Source organism: Panthera uncia, assembly GCF_023721935.1.
Source record: "Panthera uncia isolate 11264 chromosome A1 unlocalized genomic scaffold, Puncia_PCG_1.0 HiC_scaffold_17, whole genome shotgun sequence".
NCBI classification, from domain to species: Eukaryota; Metazoa; Chordata; class Mammalia; order Carnivora; family Felidae; genus Panthera; species Panthera uncia.
In genome coordinates this window covers 54,993,681-55,019,308 of record NW_026057577.1, presented here as the reverse complement: position 1 = coordinate 55,019,308, position 25,628 = coordinate 54,993,681, and the positions used below count along the sequence as shown (strand labels likewise).

The window sequence follows — 25,628 nt, the reverse complement described above, 5'->3', positions numbered from 1 at the left end:
ACTGCTGTGTAAGACTGTCCCTACTTCTTACACCTGTCTGATACCATCTCTCTGAGGGCTAAGGGTGGGGCTTCTAACACTGTACAGTGGTAGGTGAGTAGTCACCAATGCTTGGGATTCCAGGAATCTAGTTGTACCTTTTAATGACTCTTGGTCAGTTTTGTTTTCAGCTCCACCCTTGCCTTTACCTTTATGGCTACCTGATGCTTCCAGTTCCCTTGCTTTTCCATAATTGCATACAAACTGGCTTGATTCTTTTGCCTTCTTTTTTCTTGTAGATGTTTAATTTTCAGTTTTTTTCAAGCCTGCTGTCAGTTACCACATTCTACTTTTAAATTTTGTTGAAAACTTTTCTTTTTTTTTTTTTTTTTCTTTGTGGATTTATGTCTCTTGTTCCTATAAGGTTATTTTGGCAGATAATGGATGCTTTGGGCTGAATGTTTGTGTCCTCCCCAGCCTCATGTGTTGAAGCCTTAATTCTCATTGTGATAGTAATCAGAGGTGGGGCGGGGCCTTTGGGAGATAATTGGGTTTAGATGAGGTCGTGACACCGAAGTCTACATGATGACATTGGCATCCTTATGAGGAGATGAAGAGACCAGAGAGCTCTCCTTCTTCTCCACATGAGGACACAGCTGGAAGGCAACCATCTGCAAACCAGAAAGAGGGCCCTGACAAACACCCCACCATGCTGGCACTGATATGGACTTGTAGCCTCCAGAACTGTGAGAAATTTCTATTTAAGCTACCCACTTTATGGTTTTTGTGTTATAGAATCCCAAAGAACTAAGACAAACCAAGACAGGCATAAGTGCCATTTTACTTTTTGGTATATTTTCTGTCCTTAACAATGAATGTTGACATGGTAAAGTATGAGGTCCACCTACATTTTCCTTGATGTTTTCCTTTCTGATGTTGGCTTTCTTCTATTGCGTGCATTCTCAGTGGGGGCACAGCTTGGTTTTGGGGAGAGTGAGATAAACTCACTTGTGTTAATTGCAATTGTGTTTGAATGAAACAATTATTGATTATATGTTGGGAGGGTTGTATGTGTGTTGAGACAATATGTAAGCTCGATTGCTTAGACTTCAATTTATTCTCTTTTGGGGGGGTACTGCCACATTTAAAAAAAAATTTTTTTAATGTTTATTTTTGAGAGAGAGAGAGAGAGAGAGTGTGTGTGTGTGTGTGTCTGCGGGGGAAGAGCAGAGAAGGAGACACAGAATCTGAAACAGGCTCCAGGCTCTGCGCTGTCAGTACAGAGCCTGATACAGGGCTCGAACTTGCAAACCACGAGATCATGACCTGAGCTGAAAATTTGATGGAGCCCCCAGGCACCTCTAGACTTCAATTTATTCTCTTAAACACATTCTCTTAAGAAGTTCGTAATTTTCTTTACCCTATAGATCTAGCTTCCCTCACTTTTTCGCATTTTGGGAATTCTGTGTTCACAGACTATATATTATCTGACAATTGGTGCGTCCCTCTTTTCTGCCACCTGCCTGTCAGATTGCTGATGGTAGAACTGGCTAACTGTACATTTTCTGTCAACTACCACCTCTGTGTATAGGTATCAAGATACTGCATCTCATAGTAAGTTTTCAAATTCTTTAATTCCACCTCTAGATTATCATTTTATTCCATTTCTCTGTAACTCTATTAAAAGCTTGACATTTTTCTGCATTTCTAAACTTTGAAAGAGGGAGACGAGATCATAATTGGTATACTTTGGCAGATTTAGGAATTGGCAAATCTTAAACACTGACTTCAGATTTTACTAAGTCACTCATATCCAAAGGAAGGCTAGCAGTGAGTTTCTCTTTTCAGGAATATTTTAATTGTGGCATTGTACTCATTGGAAGATTGTAAGGAAGTTTTGAAGATGTCAAAGAGGGAGGAAAAGCATTTGATGGAGAAACTAGTGAATTTTGAGCTAATAGGATCTTATTTTCTAAAGCTTTAAGGATGTTAAGCCCAATACAAACTGTAAAACATTTTGAGGAATGGTAGCTGGAAATAGAATGATTGTGAAGTGAAAGTTTAAAAACTTCTGGCCTATTTAGAACAGTAGACCTAATCAGTTAAATTATTTACTTGGTTCTTCAGATAGTGTGTATTCTTCCCTTCCTCCAAGAAACTTTTTTTAGGAACTGAATTCCATTCTTAAGACTTGAATGTTTGGCATTTCATTAAATTTCTAGTAATCATTGTATTTATGATTGTTAAGTATTGGTTTTTTTTTTTTTTATGTGTTTCTGTATTCTTAATTACTGAAGCAGGGTATGCATTGTCTTGTTTTTTCTTTTTCTTCTTTCTAGTATATTCTACCTCCCACCACAGTCTGAACTATGATGTCTAGCATATAGTGATTCAGAAAATACTTAATTTATATCCTTTAGCTAGTCAGAACCATGATTTGTTGTATTAATCTTAAAAGAGAAACTGTTTCATAATCTAAAAGACATTGTAGAGTTCAAATGTTTTTCCTAAACAAACACATAAGGTGATAAAAGATTGATACTGTTAAAGGGGGGAAAGAATAAACAAACCTTAGAAATACAATATGTAGATTCTGTTTATCAAATAAGTTAATTATTACATTAGTCAGGGAGAACTTTTTCCCCTCTATAGATAAAATTGTTCACAGGAGAAGAAATTGATTGACTCTCAATACTCTGGTAAAAGAAGAGGTGGTATATGTGATAGGGTCCTGTCATATTTGAATTCATTTACTGGACAAAAGTCAAGGATATAAAATATTCATTTTAAAGAATGTGAAAGACTGAACCAAAAAATTGATATTTTTATGAGATGTTTACATTTTGATATAGACAATCTCCTCTATCTAATAGAGGTCTGATGTAATATTTATTTTATTTTTCTTTTCATTCAAAACTCTCCTGGCTGTTACTATCAAAGATATTTAAAAAGCTAGAAGTTAATTTGAAATACTTGAGGGCAAATGTTAACATTATTTTGTCACAGAATGTGAAAATATTTTATCACATTGAATGAAATACAACTATTCTTGATGAGCATTTACTTTTGAATGATAGAGGCAGGGGAAAAATTAGTAAATATCATCCCTAAAACTTGGCCTATTTTGTGTGTGTGCTTTTGGTGGCATTCCCACTAGTTAAGCTAATTGAAAGCAGTTGATGAAAATATTAGCTCCGTTCTTTTTTTAAATATATTTACGTATCAACTCATTTATAAGAATAATGAATGAAACTTAGTTTTTGGTAACTATGCTCTTGTTGTGCTCTTTATGTGAGACGTCTTCAAAAAAAGTTATTTGAGTAGAAACAAAAGAATAACAGGCGTCTTGCAACAGCCAGAATGTATATGTTCGTTTTTGCTATAGGGTGTAACACTTCTAAGAATATAATTAGCTTTTCATTTTCTACTGTTTTCTCCACAGCCTCATGATTTTGATGAATGTCGATTTGATATTAGTGTAAATGATAGCGTTTGGTATCTTCGTGCTCAGGATCCAGATCACAGACAACAATGGATAGATGCCATCGAACAGCACAAGGTAGGGTCTCCAATGTTTATCCATCCATGAAGGATTAAGCAAGAGACTGGTAGTAACTCTTTTAAAAAGTTTTTAAATGTAACGTGTTATTGAAAAGTTGAACAATATTTGAGTGGTAAAGATTAAAGCAGTACAGGTGTAAATTTTTTTTAATTTTTTAATGTTTATTTTTGAGAGAGAGAGAGAGAGTGTGTGAGCAGGAGAGGGTCAGAGAGAGACAAAGACACAGAATCTGAAGCAGGCTCCAGGCTCTGAGCTGCCAGCACAGAGCCCGATGCCGGACTCGAACTCATAAACCATGAGATCATGACCTGAGCCGAAGTCAGATGCTTACAGGCGTCCCTATAAATTTTTGAACTAATTTTATTTCTAACGCTTGAGTTGTTCTGAAGCAATTTGCTACAACAAATATTTTTATTTATTTTTTGAAGATCTAATTGACTTTGTTAAACAATACATGAGTCGGGTAGCACCCCATCTAGCAAGTTGAGAGGCACCCCAACAAATGTGTTTAATTGTTAATTAAAAAAAATATGACTTTTTAAAAATAAAACATATTCTTGATTTTTATACTTAGGATTTGCTTCATAGTTAATGCCTCTTTTATGATCTGGATAAAAGGACTTTTGAAATAATATTGGGTATAAAACCCTAATATTTAGAAACTTACATGTTAATTTTTGCAGTCCTCTATAGCTATTTGGGTAAATTCATAGTGTAAATATTTGTACATCACTTAATTTTTGTAAATAAGAAGACATCTAATAATAAACCTTTAGAAAGTCTATCTTATGTAAATGTATAAGCCACATTGTAATTTAAAGCTGTGAATAATAATTGGTAAGTAGACTAAGTAGATATTAATAAATCTGTAGCATTAGTGAATTCAGTATATTATGATAAAACAAGGAATAGGGAAAGGTATAAATTCATGATGCTATTCCTGAGTGTGACTTAAGAAAACTTTGTGCTTTGCATACTTGTCTGTACTTGTTTATTTGGGTTTCACAGAGTTGTAGTTGAAACACCTGTTTTGGTCACTTAACAGATGCAAAACATGCACACATACAACATGCACACACACATAAACAAGAAGAACCTGTCTGATTTGAGGTACGACAGGCATTCTTTTTGGTATGAATCATGCATTAACTTTTATTTCTTGATTATTGATTATAAATTTTTCCTGGCATGAAGAAAATTGGCTGTAATGCCCATTTCTTTCCTCTCTGTTTTAGCTTTAGTTGAAAACTGGTTTAAAATTTTGTGTGTTGGGGTGCCTGGCTGGGTCAGTCCAAAGAATCTGCTACTCTTGATCTCGAAGTTGTGAGTGTAAGCCCCAAGTTACGTGTAGAGATCATTTCAAAATAAAATCTTAGGGGCACCTGGGTGGCTCAGTCAGTTGGGCATCCGACTTCTGCTGAGGTCATGATCTCACCATTTGTGAATTCGAGCCCCGTGTCAGGCTCTGTGCTGACAGCTCAGAGCCTGGAACCTGCTTCGGATTCTATGTCTCTTTCTCTCTCTCTGCCCCTCCCTGCCTCCTACTCTGTCTCTCTCTGTCTCTCTCTGTCTCTCAAAAATAAATAAATGTAAAAAAATAAAATAAAATCTTAAAATCGTGTGAATGTTGGTTATTATATTATTCAGAAAAGAGTCTAAAAATTGAAAAAATGGCTAATAGTTTTCTATTATATAAAAAAGAGGTGAGCTAAAATCCCAGAATCTGAAAAAAAAAAAAATCCCAGAATCTGAATGCTTTGAATCCAGGCTGACCTCGATTCAAACACTACATCCTGTGCTGTGTATGACATATGTGACTTTTGGCATGATAATTTACCTCTTCTTGGTGTGTATAAGTAATACATGAGATAATATATGTAAGATTACTTACCAGAGTGGCTGATATATTTTCTCATTTATGACAGTAAAAAAGAAAGGGCTTTATAGAGTGACAACTAAATTTACTAAATTATACCTGTTGTTTTTGACTGAAGTATTCTACATTCAGTGAGAGTTGCTAAATGTGTATGCACATAAAGAGAGTAGCGTAGTTTGTGTATTTAATCAGGGCCAACCCTTTTACTAATAATTAAAGTTATCATTTAGTAGAACTAATTTCTATATTTTTAACTGAGATGACTTTCAAAAGCTTAATCAGTTGATTAACTGATTAGTTGATTATAGGGATTTTTGTTTTCTGTTTTAAGCATATCTTATTTTGCTTGTTTTTCTTAGTAAAGCTGAACCTGAATTCTTTGCAGGTTCCCATTTTGTATTTTCTCCACAAGTGAAGGATGCCTAAAGCATATATTTCTTCCATATCATTGATATCTTTGCATCATTGAACAATGGATAGGTTTAATCTGAGTTTTATTAGTGCAGTGTGACTTAAGCTGAGATAACAGATTTTTGGTGAACTTTAAGTTTTTAGAAAAAAGATTCAGCAGCAAGATTTCAGATACATTATGCAGACTTTTTCTTCCTGATTTCTAAAAATAGTTTATTCATAGACAAGGAGAAATCATTGTTAATTATAATTTTTATTAATAATTATTTAAGTGTAGGGGAGCCTGATGGCTCAGTCGATTAAGCATCGTCCTACCCTTGATTTCAGCTCAGATCCTGACCTCAGTCAGGGTGAGATCAAGACCCTGTCTGGCTCCACACTGGGTGTGGTGCCTGCTTAAGATCCTTTCTCTCCCTCTCCCTTTGCCCCTCCCATGCTCGTGCTCTTTCTCTAAAAAATAAATATATATATATAATTTTTAATATAAAATATGTGATATATGCCAACTAAGCAACATATCAATGAAAATTTAAATTGAATATGAATTCCAAAAATAAATTGTTTGAGTTAGTAAACTAATAGGAGGGAAAAAATTCAAATGGTATCTCCAAACATAACAGCAAAGTTTTTTTGGTTTCTTGTTGTTTTTTTCTGTAGACCAGAAACAGGGAGGCAGTGAGGATATATTTCCTAATTCATTCTTCACTATTACTAAAGAATATTACATATCAGAACCTAAATTTAGTAATTTTACTATTTTAGCATGCATTGTTATATTGATACTCAAAATTAATATCAAATTGTTAAAGCATGTTGATGATGATAGGAGCTACTACTTATTGAGGATCACCCGAGTATTAATGATTGCATTATGTACTCATGTGCTTTATATTCTCTCTGCTCTGATAGGTGAGGGAAGTGTTGTGTTACATAGAGAAGATGGAGGTTTAGATTAAATTTAAGTAACTTGCATGAGACTCTACTACCTTTCAGTTCTTGGATGCTTAGGATTCAATTTTATGTTGATTCTGCTTTCACTCAGTTCCATTGGTAGACTGAGTATTTGGAAATCATTCCCATAAGCTCACCTCCTGCAGATTAGATCCGTTTATCATTTGAGTTCTACTGCCATATATATGCAAGACAAATACGAATTCATCTTTCTGCCCATGGGCTCTCAAAAAGAGCATTGTATTATTTGGTTACTGTTTGAGCAGTGGATTCTGGGGTCTGACAGATATGGGATTGAATCTTGGCACTACTGCTTATACTACATAATAACTGTGTGGCCTTGACAAGTTACTTAGTGGAGGAAAGATGACAGTATGCAGTATATATCCCTTCCCCCTCACATCACCCTCCCCACCCGCACAAAAACAAAACAAAACAAAATGATCAAGCAAGCAAAGTAGCCTAGTCATGATAAACCAAGAGTACTTCAGAATTGATAAATTCCCATCATTCCAGCTCATTCAGTTCAATTTACAGTTAATTCCTCATTTCACCACCTGCCCTTGTGAGGACACAGAACACTTGGAAGAGTGGGCCTTTTTCTCTTCTGATGTCATCAGATGGCCCTTCATTGCCTTTTCTTGCTATTGGGCCTCTGTTAGGGCTTTCCTGACAGGCTTTAGTAGTTTTTAATATCTGGAAGATATTAAAGGTTTCTGTTCCTTCCTTCCCAGGTAGCTCTTTTACTCTTTATAATAACTGTATCAATCCATTTCACACACGTGCGCACACACACACACACACACACACACGCTCACATACACCAAAAATTCTTACAGGACTTCTTCAGCAATGTGGTGGTGATAGCTAACAGTTTTGAGGATTAATGTGTGTCAGATATGGTGATAAACATTATACACTTTGTCTCATTTTACTCTCATAGTCTTGTAAGATTCTTATCCTACTTTTATAGATTAAGAAATTGAAACAAATTAAGTAACTTGTCCAAGGTCAAATTGCTAATCAGTGAAGGAGCCACAGCATTCAGGTCCAGGTCTATCTGACCTGAGCACCAGTTTTTTAGCCAACAAGCACATCTGCCATCCTATAAGTATGTATTTATGTAGAATATATTTTGTTGACTTAAATCATTGGGCTTCTTGAATCACAGTATTCCCATAGTTTTTATATGTTCTTCATATCTCTTGTGTGTATTTTAGACCATAAGCTCCCCTAAAGACTCAGATACACAACTTTGTAGGAATCAACAAAGCATTGAGCACATACATTTTCCAGTTGAAACAATTTACAGTATTGTAAAACAAATTTTGTGGGGGAAATTTGGAATTTTTGAAGTTGTTTTTCTTTCATTCTTCATGATTGATCTTAAAATAGAAATCCATTACATTCTATATTCTCTGCTATTGTTTTGTTCTCCTTGGTATTCATTTCAGAATAACTTGCTTACTAGAAGAAAAGTTTAAGAAAGATGATTCTGTGATTTAAATGCTCTCATTATATTGGAAGTTAGTTGCATAATTCGGTGTGACATTAGACAGTAGCCCCTGTGAAAGAAAGATATTCCTGAGTTCATTCTTATATTCGAAGAATCTGTTTTGGTTTAAAGTATACCAAGGGGCATACGTATACCAGACCAGTAATTTTATTTTGCAATAGTGTGGAGTATTATGCAATAGTGTGCAATATTGTGTGGAGTCCATTCATATTCTGCATTTCTTCCTAAGATTTGAGACACTACTAAATAAAATGATTTTTAAAGACAAAGTTTTTTTGTAATTTTTTAATCTCTTGGCCATCTCTCATATTGTCTTGAGGTCAAGTGAGATGGTGTTCATGAAAATTATTTGAAGACTAAAAGCTGTATGAAGGTAAAGATAAGGTGTTATTTTTATTTGGATTAAACATTTTTCTAATACGGATGGTCTATTATCAAAGGGCCTCTGTGAACATTTTCTGCATAATTAGCTTCTCAAAGAAATGTGATAAGCTGTCTGTTGATGGTATTATCTAAAAGAGTCATAGGATTATTCCTAGGATCTTCTACAATTGCAATAAATATGATTTTAACTAAACAGTTTCTTAGTATGAAATGAGTATACTGCCCCACCATACCACCCCACACCTCAAAAAAACTAGTAGGAAGGCTCCCCTGGCACTAGCAGATTTAAGAATCATATTGAAAAAGTTACGCTTTTTGGCTCAGATAGAGTTTGTTTGTGGTAGTCATGACATTCCTTTATTTCCATAAGGAAAAACCTTAGTAAATCTGAAATGTTGGTGATCAGGGGCCACACAGACTTTTCCCACATTTTGGAAATTATCCAAAACATGAGGAGTCATAGGAAGATACATAGTTAAGCAGGAAGAATCCAAATGGTAATGATTATACAGATGTTCATTTTCTGTAGTGGGAATCTGCATGTAGGCAGTTCCATAATTTAATGTTTGCTGATTTATTCCTATGCTTTTGTGAAGGCCCACTAATTCACATCTGAAGTTCTGTTGAATACTTTCAGAAGAAAGGCTTATTCTTAGTCTGCGAAGTTTAGGGATTTCCGAGGAAATTAGATGGAAGACAATTTTTGAAAAGAACTTACACATTTTACTTGAAATGAGATGGAGTATGAAAAAAGTTTCTTACCAAAATATGCTCATGGTTGAGCCACCTATATGATACCCAAGACTCCCTTTGAAGATCTCTTAGAAACTGTGTTGCTATTTGGCATAATTAAATAATTTTTCATGTACGGTCTCAGGGTCAGCTTGATTTTGGTGCTTTTTCTCTATCTTTAGGAGCAGTTTTCTGCTTATTTGAAATTTTACTTTCTTTTGTCTTAAGTTTGACATACGTTTATTAGGAAACTATTTAAAAATAGCTAGATGACAGAATACACCTGTTCTTAGTACTTCTGAAATACCAAGGTCATGTAAAGTCATACTATCTCTGCCATATTTAATGAACTATAATAGTGGAAAAAGTTCTTAACAGATACTGGAGATTCTATACTTGTCTGCTTTATAAATGATTATCATATAAACCTAGCTTTGCATTTTGAATCAGATCTACTTGGCAAAGGCTTAAGAGTGCAAATGTAACTTTTTAACGACTATTTTTTGTTTTGTTTTGTTTTGTTTTTATTTATTTAAGTAATCTCTACACCCAACATGGGGCTTGAACTCATGACCCCAAGGTCAAGAGTTGGACACTTTTCTGATTGAGCCAGTCACACACCCCTGGTGTATTCTGTATATAAGTAATTTCATGAGATTGGTGGATTACTAGTTCTCCATTTACCTATTTGCATCATACCATAGTGATGGAGAGAATAAGATGGAATCAAATTTTACTTTTCTCTTAACATTCAAAACTTTTAATTTTTGAGAGAAGTGCAAATTTAGCAGCTGCTGAAGTAGTCAAAGGTCTGTCATTTTCTCGTATAAGCTGTAGAAAAACCCAAGTGGTTGGGAACACAACTGAACTACAAAGAACTAGCAGAGGAAGTTCCTTATGTCGGGGCGCCTGGATGGCTCAGTCAGTTAAGCGTCTGCTCTTGACTTTGGCTCAGGTCATGATCTCACAGTTTGTGAGTTCAAGCCCCACATCGGTCTCTGTGCTGGCTGTGCACAAAGTCTGCTTGGGGATTCTCTCTCCCTCTCTCTGCCCTTCCCCCACTCATGAGCTCTGTTCTCTGTCAAAATGAATAAACTTAAAAAATTTTTTAAAAACAGTTCCTTATGTCTCTGGATTAAGATCAAGACTTTGGTCAGTTCCTACCAGTGAGTTAATTGCTAAATTGCTTGCAGTGATAATCCATACATGGTTAATAATTTTTTTAACACCTAAATGTAGATACTACCAGCCAGCACTTTTGAGGTTTGAGGTGAAATCAAGGAAAACAAAATACCAACCCTCTTAAATATTCTTAGTGTTCTGGAATAAAAAATAACTTAATTGCCAAGGGCTTTCAAAATAACTTTGTAAGGTTTTGTTATCTAGAATTTTTGAAAGCTGTATTCACCTGAGCTGACATCGGCAGTTTGCATTTCCATATGACGGAATTCTAACTATTGATTTCTAAATATTCAGTAAAGTATATCATACAGAAAAGAGGGAATGTCATTAGCTTAGAATTTTCAGCCATGCTCTTTTAATTGTGGAAGATGTTTATATTTTACCTAGATGGTAAAAGAGGAATCAGAGGATTTTACATCAGGGAAAAAAGAAGATATTTAGGCAGCTAATCACATTAACTGTGTAGCTAGTTGAGATCTAGCTTGACAACATTTATGTCAAAAAGACAGGGAGAGCCCTGCAAATCAGTAAGAAAAGTTTACAGTTCAATTTAACAAAAATAGTTGGGGCGCCTGGGTGGCTCAGTCAGTGAAGCATCTGACTCTTGATTTCAGCTCAGGTCCTGATCTCAACAATTCATAGATTCAACCCTGCATTGGTTTCTGTGCAGAACCTGCTTGAGCTTTTCTCTCTCTGCCCCTTCCCTGCTTGTGTTCTCTCTCTCTCTCTCTGTCTCTCTCTCTCTGTCTCTCTCTCTCTCTCTCTCTCTTTCTCTCTCAAAATAAGTAAACTTAAAAAATAATATCCAACAGACTGGAACTGGCATTTCATAAAACAGGATATTCAAATGGATAATAAACATGTGAAAAGGTCCTCTACGCCATTAGTTATCAGGGAAATGCACATCCGTCAGGCAGGGTGACCTTAAACAACAACAATAATAATAATAAATAAAAAGAAAAAAGGACTTAATACTAAGTGTTGGTGAGGATGTAGAGTAACAGGTGTAAATTGGTGCAGACACTTTGGGAGACTTTTGTAGCATCTGCTAAAGCTGAACATAGTTGTCCAGATCAGATAAATATTGAAAATTTGAAAAGATCCCATAGGTATTGACCATAGGTCCATTCATTGTAATTAAGCTTTTTAAGTTACAGGAAATAAGGTCAACTCATGTTAACCTTGAGAAATGAGAATATTGCCATGAACCAAGAAAAATTAGAATGCCCTGCCTACAAAGAAAATTGGATCTGTATACTTAACTCTGAGTGCTCTTATTCACAAAACTGTTACTGTCCCATCACCTGTTCCCCACCTATAGTTAATGTAGCTTAGTTTCAGTCTGTTCTTCTCCCTCTTTCATAGTTCCTGTTTATTCATAACTTTTGTTCTCCCATCCTACTCTTAGTTTCTTTTTGTTGGTTTGTCATGACCTTTTCCTGTTTGGCTTCTCTTTGTCTTCAGCTCCTACTCCTAACTGCCCGAATCTCTTGACATTCCTCAAAGTAAATATCTTAAATAAATCTGATTGCCTCTTCACTCTAGGTTTCTAGGAACTGGCCACTCTTGGTCCATTTATAATTAATTGCATATTTACATGTGCTTTGGGTAGGGTGGGATTGATTGGCAGTTATACACACATAATATTCTGAAACTGTAATCTGTAATTTTGTATGGCGTTTACCAAATTTGCAAGTTTTTATAATGCTTGCCGCATACTTACTACTAACAATTTACATAAATACTATTAACTTTTCAGCTTTTTCTTCTATCCTTTATTAGGCTGTAATTTGCTTTGAAAATGTTTCTTTAGATAAGAAAGATTAAAGGACTCAGTTAATATAGAGGTCGGTAACTTCAATATCATTACTGTAGAAAATATTAAAATGAGACTTTATGCTACAAAAGTTATTTTTTACGGTGTTTCAGTATTATATTTGAATTTTTATTTAATCAGGAGGGAAGATTTCTGACCGTTACCAAGACAGATTGGATTCTGTTCTTTCTGTATTTGATGTAGAAAAGTAATAGTGGGTGGCATGGCTCACGCATATTGACATCAGTGAAAACTTCTCTGATTTTACTTGCTGAATATACTGGACATTATCTGGGAGAAAATATTTCTTAAAAAATCAAAGAACCCAAAACTGCTCTTTTCATTAAATAAATCCTTTTAGCTAATAGCCTAAAAAAGATTTGCTTATGTTGTCGTCTTTATTGTCTGGTAAATATTCTGGGTTGGTTTGGAATTGAAGGATGAAGTATAGCTTTGGGTTAGAAACAATAAGAATAGGTAGCAAAGTAAATGAATATCCTAGCTGAAAACATTTTTGTCAGTGTTTAGTCACAGAACGTCCATGTCCTTGACAGACCAGGTATGATCATTGGTAGGAATGCTTTTATCACTGTTCATTTTCTAGTCCCTTTTTCTTTTCAGAAGCATCCCTTTGGTCTGTAGAGGGATAAAGGAGTAATTATGTACTGTCATCATTTAATTCAAGTCTTTAAAAATCATTCCTGAGAATAGTTGTTGATTAGATTTTATTGTCCCACTCTGGTTTTTAAAAGTAATACTTAATCATTATAAGGAAAAAAATACAAAACTACCTTCTATGTTTACATCCCATACCCTCACCAAAGCCTTATGGAGATAAAGTTTCTATCCTGTTTTCCTTTCCATCTAGTACAATTTTCTTCTTACAATATAGCTTTGTTAGTGTTTTAATGTACTGTAATTTTAGTATATATTTCATACTATTAGGCCTCTAGATTTTTTTGGTTTTTGCATTTAGTATTTACTGCCTTCCTACATAAAGCATTTTTCTGCAGGTTAGTTGTGTTTTTATAATAGTTTCTAAGAGGTAGAATTGCTAGGTTTAAGGATATGAGCACTTTTGATATCTGTTGTCAAAAGTGCTTTCAGAAAGGATTGCACTAATGTACATTCCATGTGTAGAATTTGTGGGTATTCATTTCACTGCAACTTTACCAGTATTATTAGTTTTTTGACCCTTTTTAAATGAGATAGATTAAAAATGTGTTCTGTGACTTTATTTTTTGTGTTTATTTTTGTAGAAGTGATACTTGATTACTATAAATACTTCAAACAATATGGACAATACTGAAAACTACAAAAAAGAAAATGAATATTTAGGCCATTTAGAAATGACCACTATTCATTCTTCAGATACTTCCTTTGCATGTACAGACTTATATTTGTACTTAAATGATAATATACTGTTTTGTTGCTTTTCCTCCACCCAGGAATAAGTTATGTGTATTTTTTCGTGTTTGATATAGATCTAGATTTCTCCCCTAACCCCTAAGAAAGGAATGCATACCTTCTTTAGAAAATTTAGGTTTGAGGCCAAAGTTTCAGAATAATAAAGAACATTCATTTGCTTACCATTGTTTTATGTGCATGTATTTCTTTCAGGATCTTTGCAGAGAATTTATGGTTCAGTTTCCTTGGCTAACTGTACTCTTACATTTCAGTAAACCTGTAAATACTTACTAAACATTGAAAATCTGCCTTTTTCTCTTACTGGGACATTTAAGGGACCTTCAAAAAGTTGTTTTGCCACTGTCATCTCTTTGCACTTAGAGAAAAAAAAAATAGAATTATGACTTCTATATCCTGTTCCTGTGGAACTTCCTTCTGAAAGAAGATATGCAATGACCCTTTTTTCTAGGGCAAACTATAAAATAAGAAAGTTAAAGAGTAGTATTGATAAGTTTGTTACATCTGCTGCTAGCTTCTTTTTTTATTTATTATATTTATTCTCCCCTGTTAAGTGTTTTTGGAGTAGATATATAAAGGAATATCCTTCCTGTGTGAGGGGGGTGAAGAAGAAATATATTAGTTAACATTTATCAAGCACTTATGATATAATATAAATACTATAAAGTATTATTAAAGATTTTTTCATTGTGAAGCACACTTATTTCCTTGTCTATTAATTCAGGTTCCACTATTTCAAAACGGGTGATATCTCCTTACGACAAAGATATGCTAGAACAAAAGGCTCCGTTACAGCAATTGTGATATAACACATTTTAAATAATGGCTAGTAAATGCTTATGGATACTGATAGTAGTTTAGAGTAATTCTATTTCTCCCTCTAACATTGCCTTATAGGCAATGTATGGACTTGATCTTATGGAAATAGGAATCCAAATAGGATTTAAAACAGGAAGTAAAGAATCAGATATCTATTTTTAAAGGACTACTCTGGTTATACTAGAAAGGATTTTAAGAGGAACAAGACTTGAAAGTAGTTAGAAAGCTGGAGAATTTATCCAAATGAGTCACTCATTGACCAGAACTAGGGAATAGCAATAGGAAAATAGAAAAAGGGATACATTTGAAAGAAGTAGAAGCAAAGTCTCTGGATATTGAGGCAATATAGCATATAATAAGTAACATCATGGGCTCTTGAACCTGGAATTAAATCCTGGCTCCCATTTGTGTGACTCTGAAGACAATAAATAAAATCACCTGCAAAATGAGTATACTAATAATACCTATTTCACATAGGCTGTGGAAAGAATTAAATGAGATAATGCACTTAAAGTGTTAGCATCATGCCTGGTACAAAGTAAGTATCTTAAATATTAGCTTTTACTGTTGTTGTTACAATTTATCCAAGGTGGCTCTCTGGAATTAATATCTAAAACATCCATTTTTTAGAAAGTTACTCAACTCTCATCAGCCCTCCTCTGAAAGAAAAACAAAAAAAATCTCTCTATCCCTTGGTACTTGTTTTCTAAAACTAGAGTGGAAAAATTATTTAACAGACTTCATTTATACAGCTTCATTTGATAGCTATCTAGTTATTTCTCACCTCCATTTTAATGTCACTGAGAAAAAAAGACAGTTGGACCTCCAGATTCCCTTAAAGGAAGGAGAAAAAAAAATTTTTAAGATAAGTCTGAATTTCAGAGTGTCACAATTGTTTAGAATCATCTTTTGCATCACTGATTGTGTCAACAGCTTTTGCTACAGAGGAAGTACTTTGTACCTTACTAATTTCCCCTTTAGCTATAAGGATGTGTTATGGAATCTAAAGCCTGAAATTCTAAGTGCAAGAAAGGAAGTTCTAAAGTCAAGAAGAGAGTGTTGTTACCCCTCTCTTTCTATAGTACCAATATTGTATTTGGGCATTTTGGGGGATTGTAATAGGCAGGGTATGTGATAAGGCCCTGGTTAACTCCTCCAGTCTGATTTCAGTACAACCCTTTGCATGTTTAGATATTTCTGTAAACGAAAGCTCATCTCCCGTTCCAGCAGAAGAAAATGCAAAATAAATAACCAAGTTCCATAAATGACCTTCAAATCATTTACTTGATACTGATTTTTATTTTTGAGTTCATTTATTTATTTTTGAGGGAGAGAGAACATGAGCAGGGGAGGGAGGGAGGGAGGGAGGGAGGGAGGGAGGGAGGGAGGGAGAGAGGGAGAGAGGGAGAGAGGGAGAGAGAGAGAGAGAGAGAGAGAGAGAGAGAGAATCCCAAGCAGGTTCCACACTGCCAGTGCAGAGCCTGATGCAGGGCTTGAACTCACTAACCACTCACTACCCGTGAAATCATGACCTGAGCTGAAACCAAGATTCAGACACTTAACTGACTGAGCCACCCAGGCGCCCTTGATATTGGTTTTTAAATTATGATACAAGAATGACTAGGATCTGAAAAGAAAAAGGTCTATAGGACTAATCTGAGCACATGTTCTATTTTCCAGTATTATTTGAGAAAAATATCTTGAGAGTAAGCAAATAATATTTAGTGGAGGGCTGCTAGGATTTAGGCAGCCAGAATATGTTAAAAATCCTCTGTAGTATCATTTTCTTAATATATTTTAAAATTTCTTTGATTCATGAAGTGCTACAATTCCTGGAAATCAGGGTGGGTTGAACCTCTCTTTATCTGGTACATTAAATTGATGAATTGTGTTACATCTTTCCATCTGGTTCAACAAAAAGGAATTACAGTTGGCCTTACATTTGGCCTCCATTGCATATGTACATTTTTAGCCTAAGTTTTGGTATTTAGGTTTGGCACAGAGAATTATGATCCTAGACTACTCATATCATTTTAAACATTAGAAAATTAAGCCCAAGAAGGTAGTAACTGATTGTGTAGTTGTCTAGTGGTTACAGTGATGCTAGAGCCTTGTCTTCTCTTATCCTGTGTTCTTGTTACTCTGGAGGCCACTGCTGTTTCAGTGGGGTCCATCAGTGTTTGAAAGTCTAAATGGATGAGATTTTAATATTTATGGACATGAAATTGTTCTGCCAAATTTTCTTATCTCAAATAGTATGTTTATGTTGACTTAGACAAGAATAAAACTGTTTCCACTGAAACTTAAATGATATTTTAAATCACAGTCCTTTTGGTTAAATAGTGTCTTGCTTCTCGTGGTTTGCTTTAAAATAGTATTGAAGGTAGATGTGTGGATGTTTATAGCATAGCAAGCTTACTTGGTTTTACTATGGGTTTCATAATTTTAATTTCTAGAAAATGCTCCATTGTTTTTATATTAATCTTGTATATTCTCTCCGTAATTAAAATGGAAAGAGACAGTGTTGTTGGAGTTAAGGGGAACTTTGACACTAATAACTAGATGGTTTTTTACACCATGAGGAAGTTACTTAATTGACTGTCTAAATTTCTTTGCTGTGTTTCTTGTTGGAGAGTGTTACTAGGAAAAAGAATGAGCTTTTCAAAAGGCAGGTGCTATTAAAATAAGGCAGCCTTTTTGCTATGATTTTTAACCACAGCCTTTGGAATCTAGATGGGATGATGAACAGATTGTACAAAATGAGAATATATAAGTTTATCTCCCACATGATTAAGCCAAACCATAAAATTTGTATCTTTGAGGGAGTTTTCTTTTCAAATCAGTTTTTAGGCATTTCTGATGTTTTATTAAATTCATAACTTTGAACTATATGATTTAATTTATTATGCTTTTAAGGTTTTTCAAAAAGTGAAAATACAGAAGGTAAAGGTACACATAAAGGAATTAGTCTAACCGTTACTATCGTACTTTGACCAGTAGTAACCTCAGTTTTCCAAGTGTACTGCTACTTGGAAAATGCTACTGATCCCATCTAGTGGCCAAAAGAGTGTGTTTTGTTTTTGTTTTGGGACTTTTGTGTGTGTGTGTGTGTCTGGTGTTAATAAAAAGGACTATTATAATACAGGTGTGATCTCATTGTAGTATTTAAGCAGATATATTGAAAGGAAAATATTCCTATAGTAACTATATATGAATTCTGCATTATTAATTTTAGATAGAATTTAGTGTTTTCAAAATATTATATATTGGTGATTAGAGGTTTTAATTAAGCTCAACTTTATATTTCTTGTGGAAAAGTAAGTGACATTAAGAAAAAGCCAGCATGCCTCTGAAGTTTCCCAATCATACCAATGAGATTTTAAAAGCATGTTACAGTTTTTAAGAACATTTAACAGAATATCAGTTGTGACAATAAAGTAATTTTTCCCCCTGTTTCCATCCTTCTTCCCTCACCCCACGTCACCTTCAAATAACATACCTTATAAATTCAGGATGAGTATTGCTGTCTTTAAACTGAATATCTTGGGAAGACAAAGGAGATGCCAGGAACGTTGTCCCTTTTCAGAATAGTTTTATAACTTTTTTTTTATTTTTTTTTATGTTTATTCATTTTTGAAAGACAGAAAGAGTCAGAGCACAAGCATGGGTGGGGTGGAGAGAGAGGGGGACACAGAATCTGAAATAGGCTCCAGGCTCTGAGCTGTCAGCACAGAGCCCGATGCAGGGCTCCAACTCATGTACCGCGAAATCATGACCTGAGCTGAAGTCGGATGCTCAGCCAACTGAACCACCCAGGCGCCCCTATAACTTTTCTTTTAGAAATATTTTTAGCACTTATGACCAAATGCTTTTAAAATATTGATATCTTTGGTGATAGATTAGATGTTTTTAGAGAACTCTAAAACTAAATCAGAGCCACATCACATGAATAAGAAAGGCAGGCTTAATTATACAGTTTGAAGCTATCCCTTTTTTTTTTCTTTTCACTTTTCATGTATCTAAGAAAGAGAGAACACGAGTCGGGTAAGAGGGGCCGAGGGAGAGAGACAGAATCCCAAGCAGGCTCCCAGCTGACAGCTCAGAGCCCGACCTAAGGCTTGATCCCATGACCCTGGAATCCTGACCTGAGTCAAAATGAAGAGGTGGATGCTCAACCAACTGAGCCACCCAAGCATCCCTTGAATCTGTTCTTTTAAAGTAATGAGAGTGTTCTCTAATTTTTATTCTGTGATTCCCAAAGATGATTTGATCCATTTTGTGGCTGTCATAAATTACTCTAAATGTTGTGGTGTATACCATTAAGAATGTTTTATGCAATGTCAATATCATTGTACAATTACAAACATTTCCAGAATGACTAGATTTTAAACAGTGAGGATTCATTTGTGTGTGAGTGTGTGTGTGTATTTGTATGTATATTTGTTAAACATTTATTTATATTTAAATTTATCTTAGTGCAGGGGCGCCTGGGTGGCGCAGTCGGTTAAGCGTCCGGCTTCAGCCAGGTCACGATCTCGCGGTCCGTGAGTTCGAGCCCCGCGTCAGGCTCTGGGCTGATGGCTCGGAGCCTGGAGCCTGTTTCCGATTCTGTGTCTCCCTCTCTCTCTGCCCCTCCCCCGTTCATGCTCTGTCTCTCTCTGTCCCAAAAATAAATAAAAAACGTTGAAAAAAAAAAATTTAAATTTATCTTAGTGCAGTTATTAACTGAAATAGAGTGACATATGAATCTCCATTGTTTAAATTGAATAACCACACAATTGCTTAGTGTATTTCTTTTTCATTGGGATGATTTTACATAATTCGTAATGGAATTTATTTAAGTGAAACTTTATTAGAGGTAGAAGTACAGTTACACTAAACTCGCAGCCTCCACATTCATTTACTATCCATTACTTAAAATGTACAACACTATCAATATTGCTACAGTGGAGTCTCTGTTCTATCATGTCTTAGTTGTGAGGAGATATTACTTGTTTTGAAATAGTGGAACCTGAAAAAATAGACAAGAAGATAAAAGGTATGTTTTATGGTGAAGGTACTTTTAGAAAAACTTTGTTGTATTTCTATTTTGTTTCAAGATCTTAAAAGAAAAGATCTTTTAAAAATAAGCAGTTTTTACTTCCTCTAAGACCCATTGATAAAATGCAACTGGATGGAGAGGGTAGATTTATTTAAATTTCAAATTGTTTGGTTTTGAATATTTTACAAATAAACATCCAAAATCTATTTTAATATTATAAAATTTTTTTCGTAAGTCAAAAGAGGGTTTTGTATTTAAACAGGCAATTCAGATTAATTTCTCTTTACAAATGAATAACACATAGTTGTCTGAGATAAGTGACTTATGGAGTACCTTATATTTTTAGTCTTATAGGTTCCTTTTACTTTTAATTCTAGCCTTCTATATTTATTTATTTGTTTATAAAATGTTTATTTTATTTTTGAGAGAGAGCACAAGGGGAGGGGCAGAGAGAGGAGACTACACAGAATCCAAAGCAGGCTCCAGGCTCTGAGCTGTCAGCGCAGAGCCCAAAGTGTGAGGTCCCACAAATTGTGAGATCATGACCTGAGCCAAAGTCAGACACTTAACTGACAGAGCCACCAAGCGCCCCCAGTCTTCTGTATTGAAATTGAATGAAAAACTTTACCAAACCAATACAATTGAAGTGTAGAAACACCACCCTTAGAAAGTTAACATTATTATCAAAAGACAAGAGAAGAAGCTAGAGCCATTTTAGGTAAAGAACCTAGCTTAGGATATTATTTCAAAAGTCTTATTTTTTGTAAACTATATGATTGTTAGAATTCTCTTTTGGTAGGATTCTGTGATATTGAAACAAGCTTACCTTCTTTTATTTTATTAAGGTACAAATTACATTCTTCAAACCTCTCCTTTTTTTTTTTTTTTTAAACTTTTGAGAGAGCACACTGAGCTAGCTCGTGGTGTCACAACTGTGTAGATCATGACCTGAGCCGATATCAAGAGTTGAAAGCTTAATTGACTAAGCCACCCAGGTGCCTCAAAATGTATCCATTTTAAATGGACAGTTGAGTTTGGACAATTATAACCTGTACCCCCAAATTTTCTTGTGCCTTTTTGTAACCATTTCCCCCCATTCCCTGGCCTATTTTCTTTTGTCATAGATTAGTTTTATCTTCTAAAAAAAATATCAATTTTCTTGAGGTACAATTTTACATAAAGTGCATGTTTTACCCTTTCATGAATAGTTTTCCTGGCACAAAAATACATATTTTGCTTCATCACTAAAATACTGTTTTGCTTTGAGGTATGGAATTGTGTTATGATGACATATGTAAGTAAGTCTTAGAGAAGAGCTTTGATTCCATGCAGTCTTAAGTTTATATGTAATTTCTTAGTAACTTCATGGTTAAGAACATATTGCAGTATCTTTCACAGAGTGTTTTATTAATGACCATTATTGAAGTATGATAATTTCACTTTGTGTGGCAACCAGTATATACTGGAAGCTTGAATTTTAAGAGGTTTTCACATGGATAAGTTTCTAGTCTCTTTGCCTAAGGTACTTTTCTCTTTTCCATGAGCTGTTTTACTCTTTTGATTTTGGATTCCTCTTCCTCCTTTCTCATTCTTCCTCCTTTTCCATCTTCTTCCTAGAATAATGAACTTAGGTTAAATGAAGTGATACTGAACTGGAAAATGTTTTGAACTAGTATTAGTGTCATTTACATAAAGACAATAACACAGACATTTAATTTAGTAATTAAATCAGTATAAAAACTTAATGTTCTTATACCTAAAAGAATGTTTTTCAGTTAGAATAATGTCTTGGGTAAACCAATAGGTGTATAGGAAATGTACTGGATTTTCAGGAGCTAGAGCACAGAGGATGTAAAAATGCCAGTAGAAATGGTTTCTGTAATACATTGTGCTTAATTTTAGTGATTCCTAGTCTTAATCTTGAAAATCAAGTAATCTAAAAACCTTCTAAATGTTGCTACTAGGCATGATACCAGAAATGATTAGATATTTTTTTACCTTAAGTTTTGTGACTAAGACTAAAATTATCCGTAGTACTTTTTAAAAATAACAATAGAAAGTAATCAGAAATCCAAAATAGTTGAGCAGGTTTCAGGTACTTGGAAGTATTTTTTTCAAATGTTCATTTCCTTTGTCTATATTATTATTACTGCTTTTGTTATAAGACGAGTGAAAATTGGTGCTCTGAGGAATGCCAACCCCAAGTAGTACTACAGTACGGAGTCTAACTGTACCCAAATATCCAGGAGTTCAATTAATTATCTTCCATGGTATGATTACTTAACAGACTGACTAAATTGGAAAGTTTCTTTCTGTTATGAACTATTGAAGTTACTATAAAATTTTTTAAAGATACAATCTTCTTCTAGAAGTTCCAACTCCAGTCGTAATTACAAAGTGTAAAACTATTTTAATTGAGTGCCGTAATCATGCTCTAGAATGGTTGAGAATACAGAGACGCACTGCCTGGTGTAATAAGAAAGGCTTCACTGAGACAGTTGTATTTGAGCTATGTCGGGATAAGTGATTCGCCTAGAAAGAAATAGTACCGAAAGTTTTCCTATTATCATCTTTTTATCCTTGTTCTGTCCAATTTTTATTGGTAAAATGCATGTAACAATTGGTCATTTTAGCCATGTTTAAGTGTACAGTTTTGTGACAGTAAGTACATCCATCTCGAACATCACCATCCATCTCCAGAACTTTTTCCTTTTCTGCAACAAAAACTCTGCCTGTAAAATTCCAACTCCTCATTTCCCCCTTCCTCTAGTCCCTGGTAACCACTATTCTACTTTGTCTCTGAATTTGACTACTCAAGGTAGTTTTCCTGTTATTTAACCCTCCTAGCCCACTAGCCCAACATGAAGTTGTTGTTCAGTAAATTTCCCAATTAAATGGCAACTAGGAATTGAAAAGCATTACTTTATGCCATTGGGTTACCTGTATTTCTTGAGTGGACTCAAATTGCTAATTATTGTTACAATCACCTTATTTATTTATGGGAAACTTTTGTTTGCTCTTAAGTGTTTTTTCCAGTTTTATTGATATATAATTGACATGTGACATTGTATTAAAGTGTACAACGTAATGATTTGATATATATGTATTGTGAAGTGAATATTGCGATGTTTAGTTAACACCCATTACCTCACAGTTACAACTTTTTTTTCTTGTGATAATGAAGTATTTTTTATTTAACTTTTTTTTCACTTAGTTTACTTTCCTTTTTAGACCGAATCTGGATATGGATCTGAATCCAGCTTGCGTCGACATGGCTCTATGGTGTCACTGGTGTCTGGAGCAAGTGGCTATTCTGCAACATCCACCTCTTCATTCAAGGTTTGTTGTTATGCTATAGGGCAGCATAAATTGAGTACTGGGTGTTGTGAAAAGAACTTGATAGGTTTTTGAAAGAAATATTCCACAATGTAACTTATTTCATATTGTTATGGTTTTTAAGGTGCAAAATCATGATTCTTACAAATATAAAATGAGCATATCAGATTTTATTTCATTCATTAATGAGTTAAGATGTAAAAAAAATTGGCTCAAAGCAGAATGTAAAGAACAGTGAAATGATTTTGTTAATATATGCAAATATATTCTGTTCAGAGATTAGTAACCAAGTGTGTTCACTGGACAAAATTAATTTGCACCTCTGTGGACTTTACATTGCTCTCAGTTTTCTACTACTTAAAGAGTTGTAAAATAGCTCCAGTGCAACGAAATTAAATTCTATATGATCAAACAACACGCTCTCTTAAGAGTTCTGTAAATGACACTCACCATTCCTTTGAAAGGTCACCGAGTAATACGTTTGCCCAAAGTCTTTAACAATTTTTCCTCACAGTGTTTAATTTGAAAATACTAAATGTTATATTAGCACATTGTCAGACTTAACTGTTCTCTACTTCCTTCAGGCTTATCACTGTCAAGCCACTAATTAGTCATGTTCAAGTCTATTCCTGGGAGTGTTACATTGAACTTGACAACTCTCCCTACCCCATCCCCTCAGTAATAAGATGTAGACTTTAAAAGGTGATGAAACATCATAGGAGTATATAAATTCCAGTTTTGTTAACTTGGATTACCTCGCCACTTTGTGTGTTTTGCAGAAAGGCCACAGTTTACGTGAAAAACTGGCTGAAATGGAAACCTTTAGAGATATCCTGTGTAGACAAGTTGATACTTTACAGAAGTACTTTGATGCCTGTGCTGATGCTGTCTCCAAGGATGAACTTCAAAGGGATAAAGGTTAATTAGGCTATTACCACTATTTTTACTTGGAGAATGAATGGATTTAAAGCTTCTTGATCTTAAAGGGTAATGTCTTTAAGTGATAAAGGTAATTATAGTCACTTGCTGAAAACCCCCAGTGTAACAGATTTCAGTATTATAACTTGTATACTATATTAACATATCCTGATTAATCTGATCACCCAAACCAGATGCCATTGAAGACTTTTACATGATTTTTAAACTCTTTATTCCATTAAAAAATACATCTATCATCTCGGTAGTATGGGGTATTTCACATGATCACATCTAATAAATTTACCCTGTGGGGCACCTGGCTGGCTCAGTTGGTAGAGCATGCAACTCTTGATCTCAGGTCATGAGTTCAAGCTCCACGTTAGGCCTAGAGCTTAACTTTAAAAAAAAAAAAAAAAAAAAATTACCCCCTGATGAGTCTTACAGAGAAGCATGTTTATGTTAAATCCTCTAAATCTGAAATCATTTGATCTCTGTATTCCTCTGTCTTCCTCCTCCTCTTCTCCCTTCCTTTTTCTCTTCACTTCTCTCTCTCCCCCTCCCTTCCTCTGGCTTTTTTCTCATAGAAGAAGAAATCAATAATGGAGCTACATAGACGTTTAAAAATAATCTTTAGTGAATTTTTTTATTTAAGAGACATGATCTTAAGTTAACTCGTGTAAGTTTTTAAAGTTACTCTTTCTTTGTTACTGCTAAAGATATTACTGATGTTGTTAACATCTGCTCTTCATTTGTTCCTTTCCTTTGCTGTGAAGACAAAAATGCCTTCAGTATTCCTAAATAGCACCATGTTCATTCCCAGTATAACTAGGTTGCTTGACAAGGTTTCATTTCTTGGTCTTATTAAATGTGTTTGATCTGAGTTGATACTTTTTGTTCTCTCTATTCTTTTCCCTCCCTTCTGCCTTCTTTTGGATTGAGTATTTAGTAAATAATTTTGTTACCTCCTTTGGCTTTTTAGCTATTACTCTTCGTTATTTTAGTGGCTACTTTATGGTTCATAGTATGTACATTTAACTACCTTCAAGTAACATGCCACTTCCAAGCATAGTATAAGAACCTTACAGTTATGTATTTTAATTTCTCCCCACTACTGAGGCAAGAGTTTTCAGTGTTCTTTAACCAGTACACTGTGAATTATGAGGTTTTCCAGTCCGTGATTTGGAAACAGGTACTTTTCCCTGTACCGTGTAGGTTTTGGATACTTTTCCCTGGAATTTTTTCATACAGTTCTTTCCCTGGCCTCTATAGTTCCCTCACTTGTATGTGCTAACAGTACTCTACTGAATGTTCAAAGGGACCTTCTGCTGATCTTCAGAATTCTTTCTCTGTACGGGCCTCTCCTCTGCAGTCATCTGCCTTGTGAATTCCAGTTGCCTTTGTTTCTCTGTACTGTCAGTTCCTTCTCACCTTAGAGTCTGCCAGACTCCTGGTTTCCTCCTTACTCTAGAGCTTGGAAACTCTCCCAAGACAGTAACCTGGAGCAGTCATAGGGCTCATGTTATTTGTTCCCTGACTCTCAGGAATCATTGTCCTTTGTGGCCTAATATCCAATGTCTTGAAAACCATTGTTCATGTAGTTTTTCCAGTTTTTTAGTTTCATTCTAGAGGGTAGCCTGTTTCTTCTATGTTGGTCAGAAGCAGAAACCCATATTCCTTATA

General features: G+C 34.7%; 1 protein-coding gene across 4 annotated transcripts in view; it reads left to right on the top strand.

Moving 5' to 3' along the window:
* CERT1 (ceramide transporter 1) overlaps nt 1-25,628 on the top strand; it is a 102,935-nt gene that overhangs the window by 34,936 nt on the left and 42,371 nt on the right. For all 4 annotated transcript variants that reach the window (XR_007461773.1, XM_049649653.1, XM_049649652.1 and 1 more), the window contains 3 exons: nt 3,422-3,538; nt 22,926-23,033; nt 23,810-23,948. Coding sequence is in view for 3 of the 4 variants with exons in the window: in XM_049649653.1 (XP_049505610.1) it covers nt 3,422-3,538; nt 22,926-23,033; nt 23,810-23,948 (364 nt within the window). In the remaining variant the exon portion in view is untranslated. The remainder of the gene's footprint in view (nt 1-3,421; nt 3,539-22,925; nt 23,034-23,809; nt 23,949-25,628) is intronic.